Source organism: Dama dama, chromosome 20 (genome assembly GCF_033118175.1).
Source record: "Dama dama isolate Ldn47 chromosome 20, ASM3311817v1, whole genome shotgun sequence".
Lineage (NCBI taxonomy): Eukaryota > Metazoa > Chordata > Mammalia > Artiodactyla > Cervidae > Dama > Dama dama.
Window position 1 is genome coordinate 33,569,803 of NC_083700.1, and position 15,667 is coordinate 33,585,469.

General features: G+C 52.2%; 1 protein-coding gene across 1 annotated transcript; it reads left to right on the forward strand.

Annotated features, from left to right (window-relative positions):
• Positions 1 to 8,801: 8,801 nt before the first annotated feature.
• On the forward strand, positions 8,802 to 13,425 carry KCNA2 (potassium voltage-gated channel subfamily A member 2). The gene is made up of 3 exons (XM_061119957.1): positions 8,802 to 8,873; positions 10,963 to 11,300; positions 11,763 to 13,425. The coding sequence occupies exon 3, from the start codon at positions 11,926 to 11,928 to the stop codon at positions 13,423 to 13,425; it is 1,500 nt and encodes a 499-aa protein (XP_060975940.1). The 5' UTR covers positions 8,802 to 8,873; positions 10,963 to 11,300; positions 11,763 to 11,925.
• The last annotated feature ends 2,242 nt before the right edge of the window (positions 13,426 to 15,667 follow it).

Below are 15,667 nucleotides of genomic sequence, written 5' to 3' on the forward strand. Positions count from 1 at the left end.
CAGAACCCACCATTTTCCCCTATGTCTAACCAAACACTCTCACTATGGTTGAAACCCATTTTCTCTCAATAGGTTCTCAGAACTGAAGACTCCCTGAGTTCCCCTTGTAATGACCCATCTTGGACTCAGAAAACATTATTAAGATGCGCGGAGCATCAGGTTTGCACTCTTTTGAATTATTTTAGGATTCATTTCAAAGTGATCTGGCAGTTCCAAAATTCCTTTCTCCCTTTTTAAACAGGCAGTGAGCTGTGATGGGGGAACTGCTGACTTGGGGATCAATGAGACCTGGGCCTGAATCCCAGCTCTGCCACTTTCTAGAGCTGTGTGACCTTGAGCAGGTCATGCAACCTCTCTGAGCCTCTATAACTTCTAGTATAATCGGCTCACTTTGAATCTTAGTGGAGGGACTTCCCCGCAGGTACAGTGGCTAAGACCTCTCCTTCCAATGCAGGGGGTGTGGGTTCTCTCCCTGGTTGGGGAGCTAAGATACCACATGCCTTGTGGCCAAAAACCCCAAAACATAAAACAGATGCAATAGTATATCAAATTCAATAACGACCTTAAAAATGGTCCACATCAAAAAAAATCTTTAAAAAAATACTAGTGGAGCATAAATGAGACATGTCCATTTGTCTGTAAGAAGCTCCCATTCCTTAGCTGGTGCAAAGTCATGGAACTAGTCATAAAACAAGATGAGGTCACCCAGGTGGTGGCAGAGCTGGGCTGAAATGCCAAGCCGACTGTCTTTCCATGATAGCAAATTGCTTCTGCTTTGCCTGCTCCGTGCCCCTTCTCTATGGACCAAAGGCCATAATGAGAAGAGAAGGGTATAGGGGTTATAGTAACAATCAGACCATGGGCTATAGACACTAAGGAGACAGTGTGTGCTAGGCTTCATTTATTAGGCAAAAGAGGTAAACTTGCCCCCACCTCTGGGCTGGTTGGGCCACACTTGGGTCAAAGCACTCTCCTCTGGGTACCTCATGTGAAGCACTCTTAAAAGTTGGATAATTTTCAGAGAAGGGCATGGTGATACAAAGTCCCAAGCCATGGCATTTTAGGAAGAGTTGAGGGCCTAGAGGCAATGACCCCAAAGAACAGAGGCCATAGGGCTCCTGGCCACTCTCTTCAGCTTTGTGAAGTGCAACTGTGTGCTGAGGAGGGGGTGCAGAGCTGTACTTTATGGCCACAAGGAAGGAAAATTCCCAAAGACAAAAGGCTAGCTCTGTCCAAACTGGAATGACCCATGGTGAAAGGCAGTAAGCACCATTCCTTGAGGGTGTGTGTGCAGAAACGGGAGAAGCAGGAGTCAAAGAGTCCTTAGAAATCCTTGAAAATCTTACAGCACAGAGTGACAAGTGGACGAGATCAAGCCCAGTCCGCAGCATGCCTGGATACGCAAACTATGAAACAGCACAGCAGAATAGCTAAGAGCATGAATTCTGGCTGCTAAGTCACGTCAGTCGTGTCCAACTCTGTGTGACCCCATAGACAGCAGCCCACCAGGCTCCCGTCCCTGGGATTCTCCAGGCAAGAACACTGGAGTGGGTTGCCATTTCCTTCTCCAGTGCATGAAAGTGAAAAGTGAAAGTGAAGTCGCTCAGTCGTGTCTGACTCTTCGCGACCCCATGGACTGTAGCCTACCAGGCTCCTCCATCCATGGGATTTTCCAGGCAAGAGTACTGCAGTGGATGCCATTGCCTTCTCCGATGAATTCTGGAGCCTGAATTTAAACCCTGGTTCTTGCCTAGGCTAGCCGTGTGACCTTGAGCAAGCTGCCTAACACCTCTGTGATACAGAGATGGAGCCATGTCTCTCTGGGCCATCATCCACACTCCTCTGCCACCCTCTGATGCAGGGGCTTCTTGGGGGCACCCTTACCCCTGGAGGTGGCTAGTGTATGGCCGACCCTCCTTCTTGACCACTCTAGGCCTAAAGCAAGAGTCAGGAACAGCCCTTGCTGGTCCTGCAGTGACTCAGGGTTCTTCAGAAGCAAGGGTTTTCCAGAGATGCCAAGTCTTGGTGCTGAAAGGCAAGGAGAGATGGTTAAGCTATCAGACAATCACTAGTTTACAAACACTGTTGGGCCAGCTGCTCTGTCTGTGCCTGGCTGGACCAGACACAGGGATGCAGGCAGAAGACACATGTCCCTGCCCCAGGATGCTCCCCACCCAGGGGAAGACAGTGTGGGGACAGTGACAGACCCCAGAACTTGATGCAATGACCTGTCTCCCAGGCAGCATTCAGGCATTGCCCTAGAGGGCGGGGTCCAGGGAGGTGGTCCAGGAATGCTTCAAGAAAGATGTAACACAGTTGAATGTTTAGAAAAGGAGTCACTGGGGTGACCGGTGAGGCAAGGTGTTCTGTGCAAGGAGGCTAGAACCATCTGGAAGCTCATTGTTCTTGAGCCCTCTCTGCAGATGAGGCACTGGGATAAACACCCTGTTCACATCCTCTTGTTTGATCCCTGGAGTGAGCATTAGGTCTTACTATTCCCATTTTCCAGATTGGAACTCAGAGAGGAAAAATACCCTACCTGAGGTCACATGAGGGGCAAACATCAAAGCCAGGACTCAACCCCAGGCCTGTCTGACTTCAGGTCTTTAGCTAATCTGTATGTTTTAAGCCAGTTCCAGCCTTCAAGATAGTTTAGTTGATGCCAGTATAAGTATGTTGTAAGTATGTTATCACTCAGTCATATCCAACTCTTGGTGACTCCATGGACTGTAGTTCACCAGGCTCCTCTGTCTTTGGGATTCTCCAGGCAAGAATACCAGAATGGATTGCCATTCCCTTCTCCAGGGGATCTTCCTGACCCAGGGATCAAACCCCAGTCTCCTTCATTGCAGGCAGATTCTTTGCCGTTTGAGCTACAGGGAAGTCCTTGGTGCCAGTATAGACTTCTGGAATGGGTGACACAGGGAGAGCAGAGGAACATCAGATCAGGAAGGGCATTGCCTGCCTTTTAGGACATGCAGTTTGCATCATAGCAATTGGGGCTTCCTAGGTGGTAAAGAATCCACCTGCCAATACAGGAGATGTAAGAGATGCAGGTTCAATCCCTGGACCAGGGAGATACCTTGAGGGAGGAAACGGCAACCCACTCCAGTATTCCTTCCTGGAAAATCCCATGGACAGAGGAGCCTGAGAGGCTACGGTTCATGTGGTCACAAGAGTTGGACATGACTGAATGACTGAGCACACAATAGGGAGCCAAGGAGGAGCTAAGAGGTAAGTGACATGATTGGATCTGCACTTTAGGAGGATCACTTTGGCAACTGTGGGGAGAAGAGACCAGGGAGCTAGTCTGAAGGTAGGGGACCAGGAAAGGATACAGTGGCCCAGACCATGCCTACAGGTAGCTTAAACCAGAGTGCAGGAGAGGGAGAGGGAGTCGGAAAGAAGAGAACAGATGCCAAGGTCAGCTGATTTACTGGCTGTGGAGGATGTCAGGATGGGGAAAGCAAAAAGAGCTTTTAAGGACTCCCAGGTTTCTGGTTTGGACAACAGGGTAAAATATGGCATCTTTCCCAATACAGGGCACATGAGGGAGAAGCAGGGCTGTGAAGTGGGACTGATGAGCTACAATTCTGGAGACAGGCCTGAGCCGAAGACAGAGCTCCCAGGGGACCAGTCTTGGGCAGGGCCGAGGAGAGAGGTCATGCAACCTTGCTACAGACCTTGACCTGACCTGGGCCAGCTGGCTCTTGGGATTGAGCTAGTTTCCTCTTGAGCCACCGGGACTCCGTACAGATGGCAGCCATCTGCGGAGCCTGCTGGAGAACTCAAATTGTCCCTCTTACAGCCGGGAGGTCGGGGCATTCAGAGTTGCCTCTCCTGACATCCAGGCCAGGCCAGGCAGCCTGAGTGAGCCACCCCAGCCTCAGAAAGAGCCCTGAGTCGAGGAGCCCATGAGACTGTGGTTGAAGGGGGTACCGCCAGCACACTCAGAAACTGTCCTCCATGGGCAGCTGAAGTTGTATGAAGTTGTAGGTGGTCCGGGGGATGTGGCCTGGAACAACAGAAGGCGTCAGCTGTCACAGCTCACCATAAAGCCTTGCCACTTCTGTTCCTAATGGAGAAGAAGACCGTGATGGCCATGCTATGACAGTGGTCTGCTGATGGCTAATGCTTAGCGTTTGCCAGGGCACAGGCACTGTTCCTAGCACTTGACATTCCAGTCACTCCATAGAAATGTGAGGTGAAGAACCCAGTCACAGCCAAAACATGCCAGGTGTGGGATTAGGCCTGGATCAGCCAACACTAGCAGCTGTGCTTCAGCCACTAAGCTGTTCTGCCTTTGGGTGTTAACAAAAGGGCTCTGATTGTGAGACAACCAGCATAGCACCCAATACGGAGGAGCAGCTCCAAAAGGTGAGGAAAGGCCCACCCTCTGCAACCAAAGCCCAGGGCTCCACACAGGAGCTCCTTGGAGGCAACAGGAATTAATCTCAGAAGGCTTCCTGCAGAAGGCAGCCCTTGACCACCTTAGGAAGCTGCCTGCAGGAGGCAGCTCTTAGGTAAGTAGGGGGTTGGAATGATGCTCCTTGCACTTCCGGGGGAAGTCCTCAGACGTCAGGCATGACATCCGGCACACTGGCAGAGCACAGTCACAACAGCAGTGATGACAATCACAAGAACAGTGTACTGTTCCACACGGATCAGGTTTTTTTTGGCTTTTCCAAGTGTGTCCATGCATATTCTTCTCTTTGATCCTTATAAATGATATTGTAATACACACTGATGTGAACGTTAGTTTCCTTCCTTTCTCCCTCTTTCTCTTTGTGCGTGCTCACTCAGTCGTGTCTAACTCTTTTGTGACCCCATGGATTATACAGCCTCCCAGGCTCCTCTGTCCATGGGATCTCCCAGGCAAGGATACTGGAGTGGGTTGCCATTTCCTCCTGCAGGGTATTTTCCTGACCTAGGGATCGAACCCACATCTCTCGCATCTCCTGCATTGTCAGGCGGGTTCTTTACCACTAGTGCTACCCTTTTTCGCTTTAAATCCTGTGAAAGAAATGAGGTGGTGAGGGTGATTCTATCCTTCCTGTTTAACAAGTATACTGGGGCAAGAAAGGTTGAGTGAGCAACCTTGGGTCACAGACTTCTGCATGCTAAGGCTACAACCCTGGTCAGATGCTCTGCATTGTATATGCCTTTGCCGGGGTGAGCGATGCTGAGCCCTGGGTCTTGCAGATGAAAGAAGCCTCAGTAGAGCCGCTCTAGCAAAGGGCACCGGGAGGAGCCTTCAAGTCCTGAATCTCGTACCACTGCCTAACTCCCTTGGTGTGAACAGTCAAACACCATCAGCACCAGTCCCCCTCTAAGAAGACCTCCTGTCGGATGGACATCCTCCGCAGGATGTGTGGGTATGCTCTGCGGCTCTGCAAGTTCTGCTGGATTGAATCCACATTCCTAAGACCAGGAAGTCAACCCAGAGGCCTGGCTCCTCGCTCACAGTGGAAGCAGCCAGCAGAACGGAATGGTGATTTGCGGAGTCAGACAGTCCAGTTCCATCCTAGCCTCACCACTTACCAACTAAATTACCCTGGACAGCAACTGGCCTTCTTTGAGCTTCAGGATCTGCATTTGTAAAATAGAGATAATGGCATCCTTCCCACTGGGTGGTGGCAAGGATTAAATCAAATGATCTATGGAGAGCTGTCAGCCCAGTGCCTGGGCTCACATTCCATGCTTCCCTGCCCTGCTTCCGGTGGGCTGGCAAGGGCTGAGACTCCACACTGGGTGCGTGGGTAGGGGGGCTAACCTTCACAACAGCCTATGAAGTATTCCCATTTTGCAGCAAGCATCAGCAGAGGTGGTAGTCATGCAAGAAGGGAGAGATGGTCCTCCACGAGTGATTCCCACCCGCCATACTCCTATGTTCATAAATTGTGGTGGAAAGACCTAAGACCCTCCCTCCTGTCCCTGTGGTGCCTGGGTGGGTGTGGGGGTCAGTGTGGGCATGGACTCACTGTCATAAACCCCTTTCAATGACTGTAGTCTTGGAGGGCAGGAACCAACGGACTCCTTTCTTGTGATGGCCACTCAGCAGTCTTTCCCTCTGCTGAAAGCAGGGCCTGGCCTCCAAGAAGGAAACTGGACTGAAGAAGAAAGGAGTGGTCTTTGGGGTTTGACTCACTCCAGGGAAGGCATCAAAGGGCACTCTGGCTGACCTTTGTGACCGAAATAGAAAACTGTGACCTCAAGCTAAAAAGATTAAACACCTAGGTTAAAGCTAGCTGGCTTAATTCATTTAATCCTTACCATCCCCATGAAGTCTTTTGCTATTTTACCGACAGATGAGGAAGCTGAGGCTCAGAGGGTTGACATAACTTGCTCAAGCTCATACAACTAGCAAGCAACTGTCAGGGGTAAGAATTCTGTTATTTTCTTTCTTTTTTCTTTCTTTCTTCCTTAGTTAATTTCTTTTTGGTTGTTGTTCACACTTAGATCAGGCTTTAATGAGGAGAGGTGGGACGACATTGGGCTTCCCAGGTGGTACAGTGATAAAGACTCTGCTTGCAATGCAGGAGAGTCAGGTTCAGTCCCTGGGTGGAGACGATTCCCTGGAGAAGGAAACAGCTATCTACTCTAGTATCTTGCCTGGAGAATCCCATGGACAGAGGAGCCTGGCAGGCTACAGTTCATGGGATTGCAAAGAACTGGACATGACTGAGCAACTAAACAACAACAAGGATGACATACCCCTGAGTTCAACCAGATGGAAGGAGGGTCAGAGGAATATCCCAAAGAGGGGGACGAAATTGAAGGGCTGCTCATTCTACTTGTGCAGTGAGTGTGGCGGCTACAGGTATGTGTTAAGACCTGATTCAAAAATAGTAATAATAAAAAAAAAAAAAAAAGATTATTTCAGCAGCAAATAGTAAAAAAAAAAAAAAAAGACCTGATTCAATTCCCGAGCCACCGCGCAGTGGCCTTGGGCAGGTTGCTTCATCACTCTGCCTGTTTCCTTTCCCCTGAGATTGTGTGTATGTTAGTCACTCAGTCCTGTCTGACCCTTTGCGACCCCACGGACTGTAGCCCACCAGGCTCCTCTGTCTGTGGGATTCTCCAGGCAGGAATACTGGCGTGCGTTGCCATTCCCTTCTCCAGGGGATGTTCCCGACTCTGGGATTAACCCAGATCTCCTGCATTGCAGGCAGATTCTTTATTGTCTGAGCCACCAGGGAAGCCCAAGAGACGGTTCTGATGTAGAAATCACCTCCTAGAGCTATGAGGATTACATGTCCCACTGGTCTAGAGATGCCTGGCACAGTGTCTGGCACATGTTAAGCATAAGTCACCAATGAACATGATTATTAATTCTCCCTTGAGAGTTTTTCTCTGTCCATGGCTTTCATTTCAACAAAGGAGGGCAAAGAAAATATATAGACTTGATCAAAAGGATAAGACTGTTGTGCATTAATTGACATAAAGATCCAATTTGGCAAGAAGGAGGGACAGAGTCCTGCGGGACTGGTCAGGAGAAGCTTCCAGAAGGAGTGTGGAGCAAGGTTCTGGAGGACAATTTGGTGAAGGAGGCAGGAACGACTGAGACCTCAGGGAAGGAGATGGGAGGGGCAAACTGGGAAGCAGAGAGAACCTGGTGATTGAGCACTTCTTAGAGAAAGAGCCAAAAGCTTAGCAGCAAGCTGGGAGTTAGGAGTTTCCTAGGGAAGCAGAGTGGAGAGACTGTCATTTGTGGCATGTCTTCCCGGGGCCTAAACTCTTTACGTAAACAGTTGAACCATCACAACAGTTTGTGAAGAATCTTCATTTTCCAGATGAGGAAACTGAGGTCCAAAGATGTGAATGAACTTGCTGGGATGTAAGTCCCAGCCTGGCTGGCTCTGAAACACCCAGGCCACACAGGCTAGGACACTGCCGGGGCAGCTTCTATGGGGCCCTAAACCAAACCAGTCCTACCTGATAGTCATCTGTTGTCCCCAGAGCTTATTGAGGTCACTGCCCACCCAGACTACCCCCTGCAGCACTGGGTAGGCCCCAGTCTTAAATCCATCTGCCAACGCAGGAGACTAAGAAACAAGGGTTTGATCCCTGGGTTGAGGAGCCTGGTGGGCTATAGTCCATGGGGTCACAGAGTCGGATAGGACTGAGCAGGCATGCATGCACCTTAATGAAACACTGGAATCCCACAAACCTGGACCCTGTGGACTCTCGGAGCTCCTATCTGAAACTACGGGCCTAAAGAGGAGGATTCGCTGAGCAAGGAGGGATCAGCAGCAGCCTCCCTGGGAATAGAGGCCCTCTGCATGCAGGATTCCATGTCTGCTTCAGATCTGGGCTCAAGGAACCACTGTTTGGAACCATAATTCGGACAGGAGACAAGAACTGGCAGGGACTTGGGGCTGTCACGGGCCTTCCAAGAGCACCCCTGACCCTCTCAGGCCCACCATCTGAGCAGAGGGCAGCCTGGGCTTCCCACATACTTACAAAAGCAAAGAGCATCCTCCCCCACCCACCCCGGGGTACCATAAGCTCATCCCCAATTTCAGAGCCCCGTAGGCCAGCTGGCTCCCTAAGGTCTGTGAGGGGCCCATTTTATAAGGAACCTGGCACTTGCCTGGTGTACTGCAGTCCATGGGGTCACAAAGAGTCGGACTGAGTGACTGAACTGAACTGGCGCTTGCCTAGGGCAGCTGCATGCCCCCCCCCCCCGACACCCCCACCCCCAGCCTTTCCTGCCCCTGTTCCTCCGGGGGAGGGAGTCCAGAGGGCCGGCGCTGCAGTTCTGCCGGGTTCCTGCGGCTCCTCCCCGTGGGGGCGAACACAACACCGAGTTTGTGCCACATTGCGGCCCACACCTGCTGTATTCCCCTCTGCGAAGCCAGAGCTTCGGCTAGGTAAGCGGGAGGTGGAGAGGCAGAACTGCAGGAGGGGGCAAGCCGGTGCGAGAGGGCAACGAAAGGGTCTGCAGGTTCCGTCTGGCAGCATCATATAATAATAGCAACACGTCTCCCACGCGGCTGGATCCCTTCTCCGGCCTGGGATAGCTGCTATTGATTGTTTCCTCCTTGGCTTACTTATGGTTGGCAGGAGTCTCTCACGACCGCTCCTCAACTCTGGTCCCCAGTTCCCCGGCCCGCCGCAGCACCCAGCTCAGCCCTCCGCGAGGTTCTGGTTAGTAAGCTGAGCTCTGCCAAAGGATGGGGTGCTTTCGTCGCGGGGAGGGGGCCCAGGCCCGGGGGCCTCACTGAGCGGACAGCCGGGTGGCGGCACCTCGCCGCCTCGAGCCCCCGCCGGCCCCTTTAATTCGAGTCCGCCGGCGGCCAGGTGCGGCGCTGCGTGGCGCGGTGCGGCGCGGTGCGGCTGCGGGCGGCGGCCGGGTGCTCGGTACGCGCAGCCCGCGGGACTGCAGAGCCGGCTCCGGCTGGCCGCCCGCACGCCGCCTCCTGCGGTCATCCAGAAATATGGAGGCTCCGGGTGCCCATCGGGAAGGGTAAATAGGTGTCGGGGCGCTCGGCTGCGCGTGCTGCCGCCCCCCTGTCCGGGCTGCGGGGCACCGGGCGGCACAGCCTGCAGCGCGGCGGGCTCGGGCTCAGTCCGGGGCGGGCGAGCCTGGGCCGGACCGAGCCGGGGCAGGCGATGTGGGGCTGGCGCCCAGCGGAAGGAGAGAACGGGGAAAGGGCTCGGGGACCCTCCGGGCAGTGCCGGGCGCGCGGGGCGGAGGGCGCAGAGAGGAGCTGGCGGGTGATGGGAAGCGCAGCTGACATAACCATGTCTGGTAAATAGCGCTGGTTGGTAGGACCCGAATCACTTGGGACCGCCCGGCTGCATTCCCCTCTTCTGCTCGGAACGAAAACGGCTTTGCGGCAGAGAAGGGGTTTTCCGCTTCCCTGGGGCCGTGGGCGGCCGGGGACCCCCCGCTCTTAGGGGAAAGCCAAGATCTGGGGCAGCATCCTACTCCCCACCCCCAGAGTTTAGGTTCCAGTGTTTTCCGGAGGGAGATGGAGCCTCGGCGGGCCCTCGGACCCTAGGGGCAAAAGAGCTGGGCAGTGCTCGGGCCCCACCGCTAGAGCCCCCCTCCGGACCGGGCAGGAGGGGGTTAAGGTGGAGCTGGCTGCAGCGGCCAGCTGGTGGGTCAGGTCCACCCGCGCGGAGCCGAGCGCGGAGCGCGCGGGGCGGAATCCCGGCCGGAGCCCGGAGCGATGGGGAGAGGGCCCGGACCCCTCCCCGCCCTGGGGCCGGCGGGATTGGGCCGGCAGGGGGCCAGCCCGGAAGCTGGCTTCCTCCAGGCTCCCCCTCTAGCTGCTGCTGCCAAGCTGCCTCACAGCCAGGCTGACTGAGACTTGGTTCTGCACTCACTGCCCAGGAGACATGAGGGGTTTTCTCTTGGGGAGAAATCGGTGGTCGAGCGCTGCCCGGTTCGAATGCCACCCTGCCGGAGGGAGGCCTGCAGTGTAGGGATCCCTGAGGGAGAGGAAGTCCTGGGACCAAGGAAACCAGGTTTTGGAGATCGACCCTTCTGTGTGAGAAGTCTCCCTAGATGAGCTCTGGAGGAGTGTGTGTTGGGGGTAGCCAGGCTGGGGAGGAGCGGTTCTTCCTCCAGGACTCTGCAGAGGTCAGAGCTGGGAGTGGGGCTGCAGTGTAGGAAGCTCTCCCCTTGGGAGATGCTGTGTCCTGACCTCGGGATGGGAGGGCTTTGCCCAGAGTCCCTCCTGATGGCTGCAGAGGACCAATGGGGAACCTGGCTGAGCCAGGGGAGGCCCCTGGAGGAGACAGGCCCAGCCAAGTCTAAAGGCTTGTTCCCTGGGAGAAAACGCTTCCAATGGATGGAAGCCTGCCCAGAAGAGGCTAGGAGGCTGAGGGATAGTTCTCAGGTATGACACCAGAATGGAAAATGGGCATGGAAGAGAAGCTGCCAGAGCTCTCCAGAATCTTGGCACCAGTTGCCCAAAAACTCTGATTCCACCTTGCTGCTGTTTTTTCCAGGCAACGTCACACCTCCTGAGGACAGCCAGGAGGACTCCGGCTTTTGCTGAGCATTGCATCTTACCTCTTCCTTTCAAAGGCTCCAGATCCCAGCTTACCTGTCCTCGAGCTTACCTGTGCCCCAACCAGGCATCCCACTACCCCTCCAGCCCAGCCCAGCCCTACAGCTCACCTCCAGGCCCTGGAGCCTGCCCTCCTGCCCAGAATGACTCACCATTATTTCTAGCTCAAGTGAGAAGATGTGATGGGGTGTCGGGCTGCCCATTTGTGTATCTAGGATTCCTGAAGCATCGGATCAGCTCTGCAAGAAAGAGAGCTGCAGATTCGTGCCTTGCCAGGTAAATCAATCTATTGTTTAATAACAGCTATGTGTAGAGTCACTGGGGTGGGGGCAGTGAGAGAGACCCACCCAGGCCCAAGATTTGTCACTGCAAATACCTCTCAGGGTGCAGGGTTCTGCAAGGCATTAGTTTTAGTGCCTGGGAGAGGGCTCCCTTCCAACCTCTTGTATGGGGCTGTGCTCCATGAAGCCTGCACAGTGCAGAGGGACCTATGTCAGCCCCCTGCCTCCAGCTCAGGGCATTCCAGGGCTTTCTTGAGAGACCACCATCTGCTCCTCTCTGATCCCCAGCTAAGGTAAACATAAATCTTACTTTTTTGTGGTATTGGTGGTGGTAATGATGTTTTTGAGCTTCTTGGCTGAGAGAAGAGAGGGGGGAAAAAAAAAAAAAAAAAAAACACCTCAGGTCGGGCTGCCAGTGCTGAGTGGTCTTATGTTCTTAACCGCCTCTGTCTTTCAGCCAAGCGAGGCTCTCTCTCCAGCTCTCAGGGAGCCCTGGGGGCTCTCCCGCTGGAACCCAGGCTGATGCCGCTGTGTTTCCTGGGGCCGTAAGCACCATCCCGAGCTCCCGGCCACCAGGCAGCTAGAAGGCGCAGCGAGAGGCGCCTCTCCCAGTTCCAATTATGACAGTGGCCACCGGAGACCCAGCGGATGAGGCTGCTGCCCTCCCTGGGCACCCGCAGGATACCTATGACCCAGAAGCAGACCACGAATGCTGTGAGAGGGTGGTGATCAACATCTCCGGGCTGCGGTTTGAGACTCAGCTAAAGACCTTAGCCCAGTTTCCAGAGACCCTCTTAGGGGACCCAAAGAAACGGATGAGATACTTTGATCCCCTCCGGAATGAGTACTTTTTCGATCGGAACCGCCCGAGCTTTGATGCCATTTTGTACTACTACCAGTCTGGGGGCCGGTTAAGGCGACCCGTGAATGTGCCCTTAGATATATTCTCTGAAGAAATTCGGTTTTATGAGCTGGGAGAAGAAGCAATGGAGATGTTTCGGGAAGACGAAGGCTACATCAAAGAGGAAGAGCGTCCTCTGCCTGAAAATGAATTTCAGAGACAGGTGTGGCTTCTCTTTGAATACCCAGAGAGCTCAGGGCCTGCCAGGATTATAGCTATTGTGTCTGTCATGGTGATCTTGATCTCAATCGTCAGCTTCTGCCTGGAGACATTGCCCATATTCCGGGATGAGAATGAAGACATGCATGGCAGTGGAGTGACCTTCCATACCTACTCCAATAGCACCATCGGGTACCAGCAGTCCACTTCCTTCACTGACCCTTTCTTCATCGTAGAGACCCTCTGCATCATCTGGTTCTCCTTTGAGTTCTTGGTGAGGTTCTTTGCCTGTCCCAGTAAAGCCGGCTTCTTCACCAACATCATGAACATCATTGACATTGTGGCCATCATCCCCTACTTCATCACCCTGGGAACAGAGCTGGCTGAGAAGCCAGAGGATGCTCAGCAGGGTCAGCAGGCCATGTCACTGGCCATCCTTCGAGTCATCCGGTTGGTAAGAGTCTTTAGGATTTTCAAGTTGTCCAGACACTCCAAAGGTCTCCAGATTCTAGGTCAGACCCTCAAAGCCAGCATGAGAGAATTGGGCCTCCTAATATTCTTCCTCTTCATCGGGGTCATCCTTTTCTCTAGTGCTGTCTATTTCGCAGAGGCCGATGAGAGGGAGTCCCAGTTCCCGAGCATCCCGGATGCCTTCTGGTGGGCAGTCGTCTCCATGACAACTGTAGGCTATGGAGACATGGTTCCGACTACCATTGGGGGAAAGATCGTGGGTTCCCTGTGTGCAATTGCAGGTGTTTTAACCATTGCCTTACCGGTCCCTGTCATAGTGTCCAATTTCAACTACTTCTACCACCGGGAGACAGAGGGAGAGGAGCAGGCCCAGTACTTGCAAGTGACAAGCTGTCCAAAGATCCCATCCTCCCCAGACCTAAAGAAAAGTAGAAGTGCCTCTACCATTAGTAAGTCTGATTACATGGAGATCCAGGAGGGGGTAAACAACAGTAACGAGGACTTTAGAGAGGAAAACTTGAAAACAGCCAACTGCACTCTGGCTAATACAAACTATGTGAATATTACCAAAATGTTAACTGACGTCTGACTGAACCCTATTAACCTACTCACAGCTCAATGGAACTAATGCAGATATTGCATAATAGCCTGCATTGTAGTCAGTGTGTCCTACAGTGTGTATCTGGTTCTGCATGGAGAGCAATAGTCGTGCAAGTGACTTTTGATTTTTGATTTTTGATTTAGAACACAGAATATCTATCCATGGCTTTCAAGCAAATCTTCATCACCGGCTTAGGGGTTTCCAAAGATGGGAGTCACTTATGGAAGCCAGGATTTCAGAAGGACACATTGAGGCCACCTCATAGCAGATACAGAACCCATCACATCAGTGTCAGCTTTTCTTCCTAATGAAATGCACACAGCATCTCAGAGATGCAACTCCCCACCACTACCACCCTCACCCTCCCACCCCACCACCGCACTTGAGCCTACCTCCCCCTTCACAGAGAAAAACCATGGTGGCTTAGCCTTAAAGTTCTGGTGATTATTCAAAAGGTCATTCCCATTTTTGCATTGAAAAGAACACACAGTGCTGTGTGTTGGAATTACTTTCTGTGTCACAGGCTGGGGGTTTGTGAATTGCAGTTGCCAAGTAGATGCTCTGGAGGCTTGTGTTTCATAACGGAAAATGCTGCATTTGGTTTTTTTCTGTGCAGTGTCAAAGTGAGGGAACCCTGGGGGAGGGACAGTTAGGATGACCGAATGTGAGTTGTCAAGTTTCACATTTGCTCCCTTCGCCCTACAGGGAGAAGCTAACAAACCAAGGGACCTCTCAGCTTCAGATTTCACCATTTTTGCAGGCTTCAGGGTCACAAAAACATGTCTGATTTCTTCATTACACTGGAGTTTGCAGGCATCTGCTTTCTAGTGCTGTGGCCCAGCTACACTGACACTGCAGTGAAATCTACCAGTGATGTGATAGAGCTGCATGGGTGTTTGTTGCATGAATCTCAATATTTAAAACACAGGAGATAACCTATTTTCTTAGTAGCCTACAGAGTATTCATATTTAGAGTATTAATAGCCTAGGAATGGCATTGAACTAGGGTTTTTTTTTCCTTTCCCATCAGAAGACAAAAAGCCCTCAATCAAGAGAAAAAAAAAAATAGACTGTTTGGAGTGGGGAACCAAAACTTCTGGCCCTCTAGCCCACCCCCATCCCTGTTCTTCCAAGTGGGGGCACAGACCTCTGCAAAGCCAGGAGAGTGAGCAGGGAAAGCAGTGTCTAACACCTCACGTGACTGCACCTTAGGAATGAACCTGGTCATGGGCAAGACTGTACAGCTGACTGGGGCACGTCGTCCTGAGCACAGGCGGATCTGTGGATCCAGTGTATATACCTATGTATCAAGTGTCTCTTCCATGAGTTCCTCTCCCTAGCTAGCTATAGAAAAAAATTGCATTTGAACCTTGTATAAGCTTATGCAATATTTTTGACACAGGGCAATATATGCATGTGTTTGACTATGCGCACTAGAGTGTATATACACGCATATATATATTTATTTATATATACATATATATACATACATACGTGTGTATATGTATATATGCACACACACACACACACACACATATATATATAGTCATTCTCTGGAGTTCAGGTTCAGGGGCAAATCCACTGCTTGGTGGGTTGGTTGTCTCAGAGACCTAATGGGTTAATTTGTCTCATTGGTCAGCCCACTGGACCTGGGTTTGCTGCCATTGCCTCCGACACTCCAGTCTTCATGGACTCTTAGATGTTCAAATTGTCTTTCTGCCCTTCATGTGCTGCAGCTTCAGTTTCCCATGGCTGAAGCTTGTCTTACCGAGTGCACAAGGGCCCCAGGGCCCTCACAGCTCCAGCTGTCCTGGGCCACACCCACCCCAGGCAGCCCCTCCACAGCCCATCACCTTCATCATCTCCATTCTCATTGTTCCTGCCCTGTCTGGTTTTCATTTGAGACGTAGAATGTATTTAACTAATAGAGAACATACACACAAGAACTACAAACACCATCTCACAGACATAACCCACAACTCAGATGCAAAATACGCAAAATGACATGATCATCTGGCTCTGCATCAGTCACTTCCATGAACTTTTCCCTAAAGAGCCAGAATGGATCACCTGCTTTGAAACCAAGGACACGGAGAAGGAGGGATCCTGGGGCCCCAATTCCACAGGTCTAGGCTAAAAGGGAACCTCCTCTATGTGGAAATTTCTGAAGGTCAGGACGAAGAGATGGAGTCCCTAGTTGATCCACAGGCATCATTTTGATCACCAGGCT

What these genes read in the sequence shown, in the direction of transcription:
- KCNA2 (XM_061119957.1), top strand. Translation starts at nt 11,926, where the DNA reads ATGACAGTGGCCACCGGAGACCCAGCGGATGAGGCTGCTGCCCTCCCT.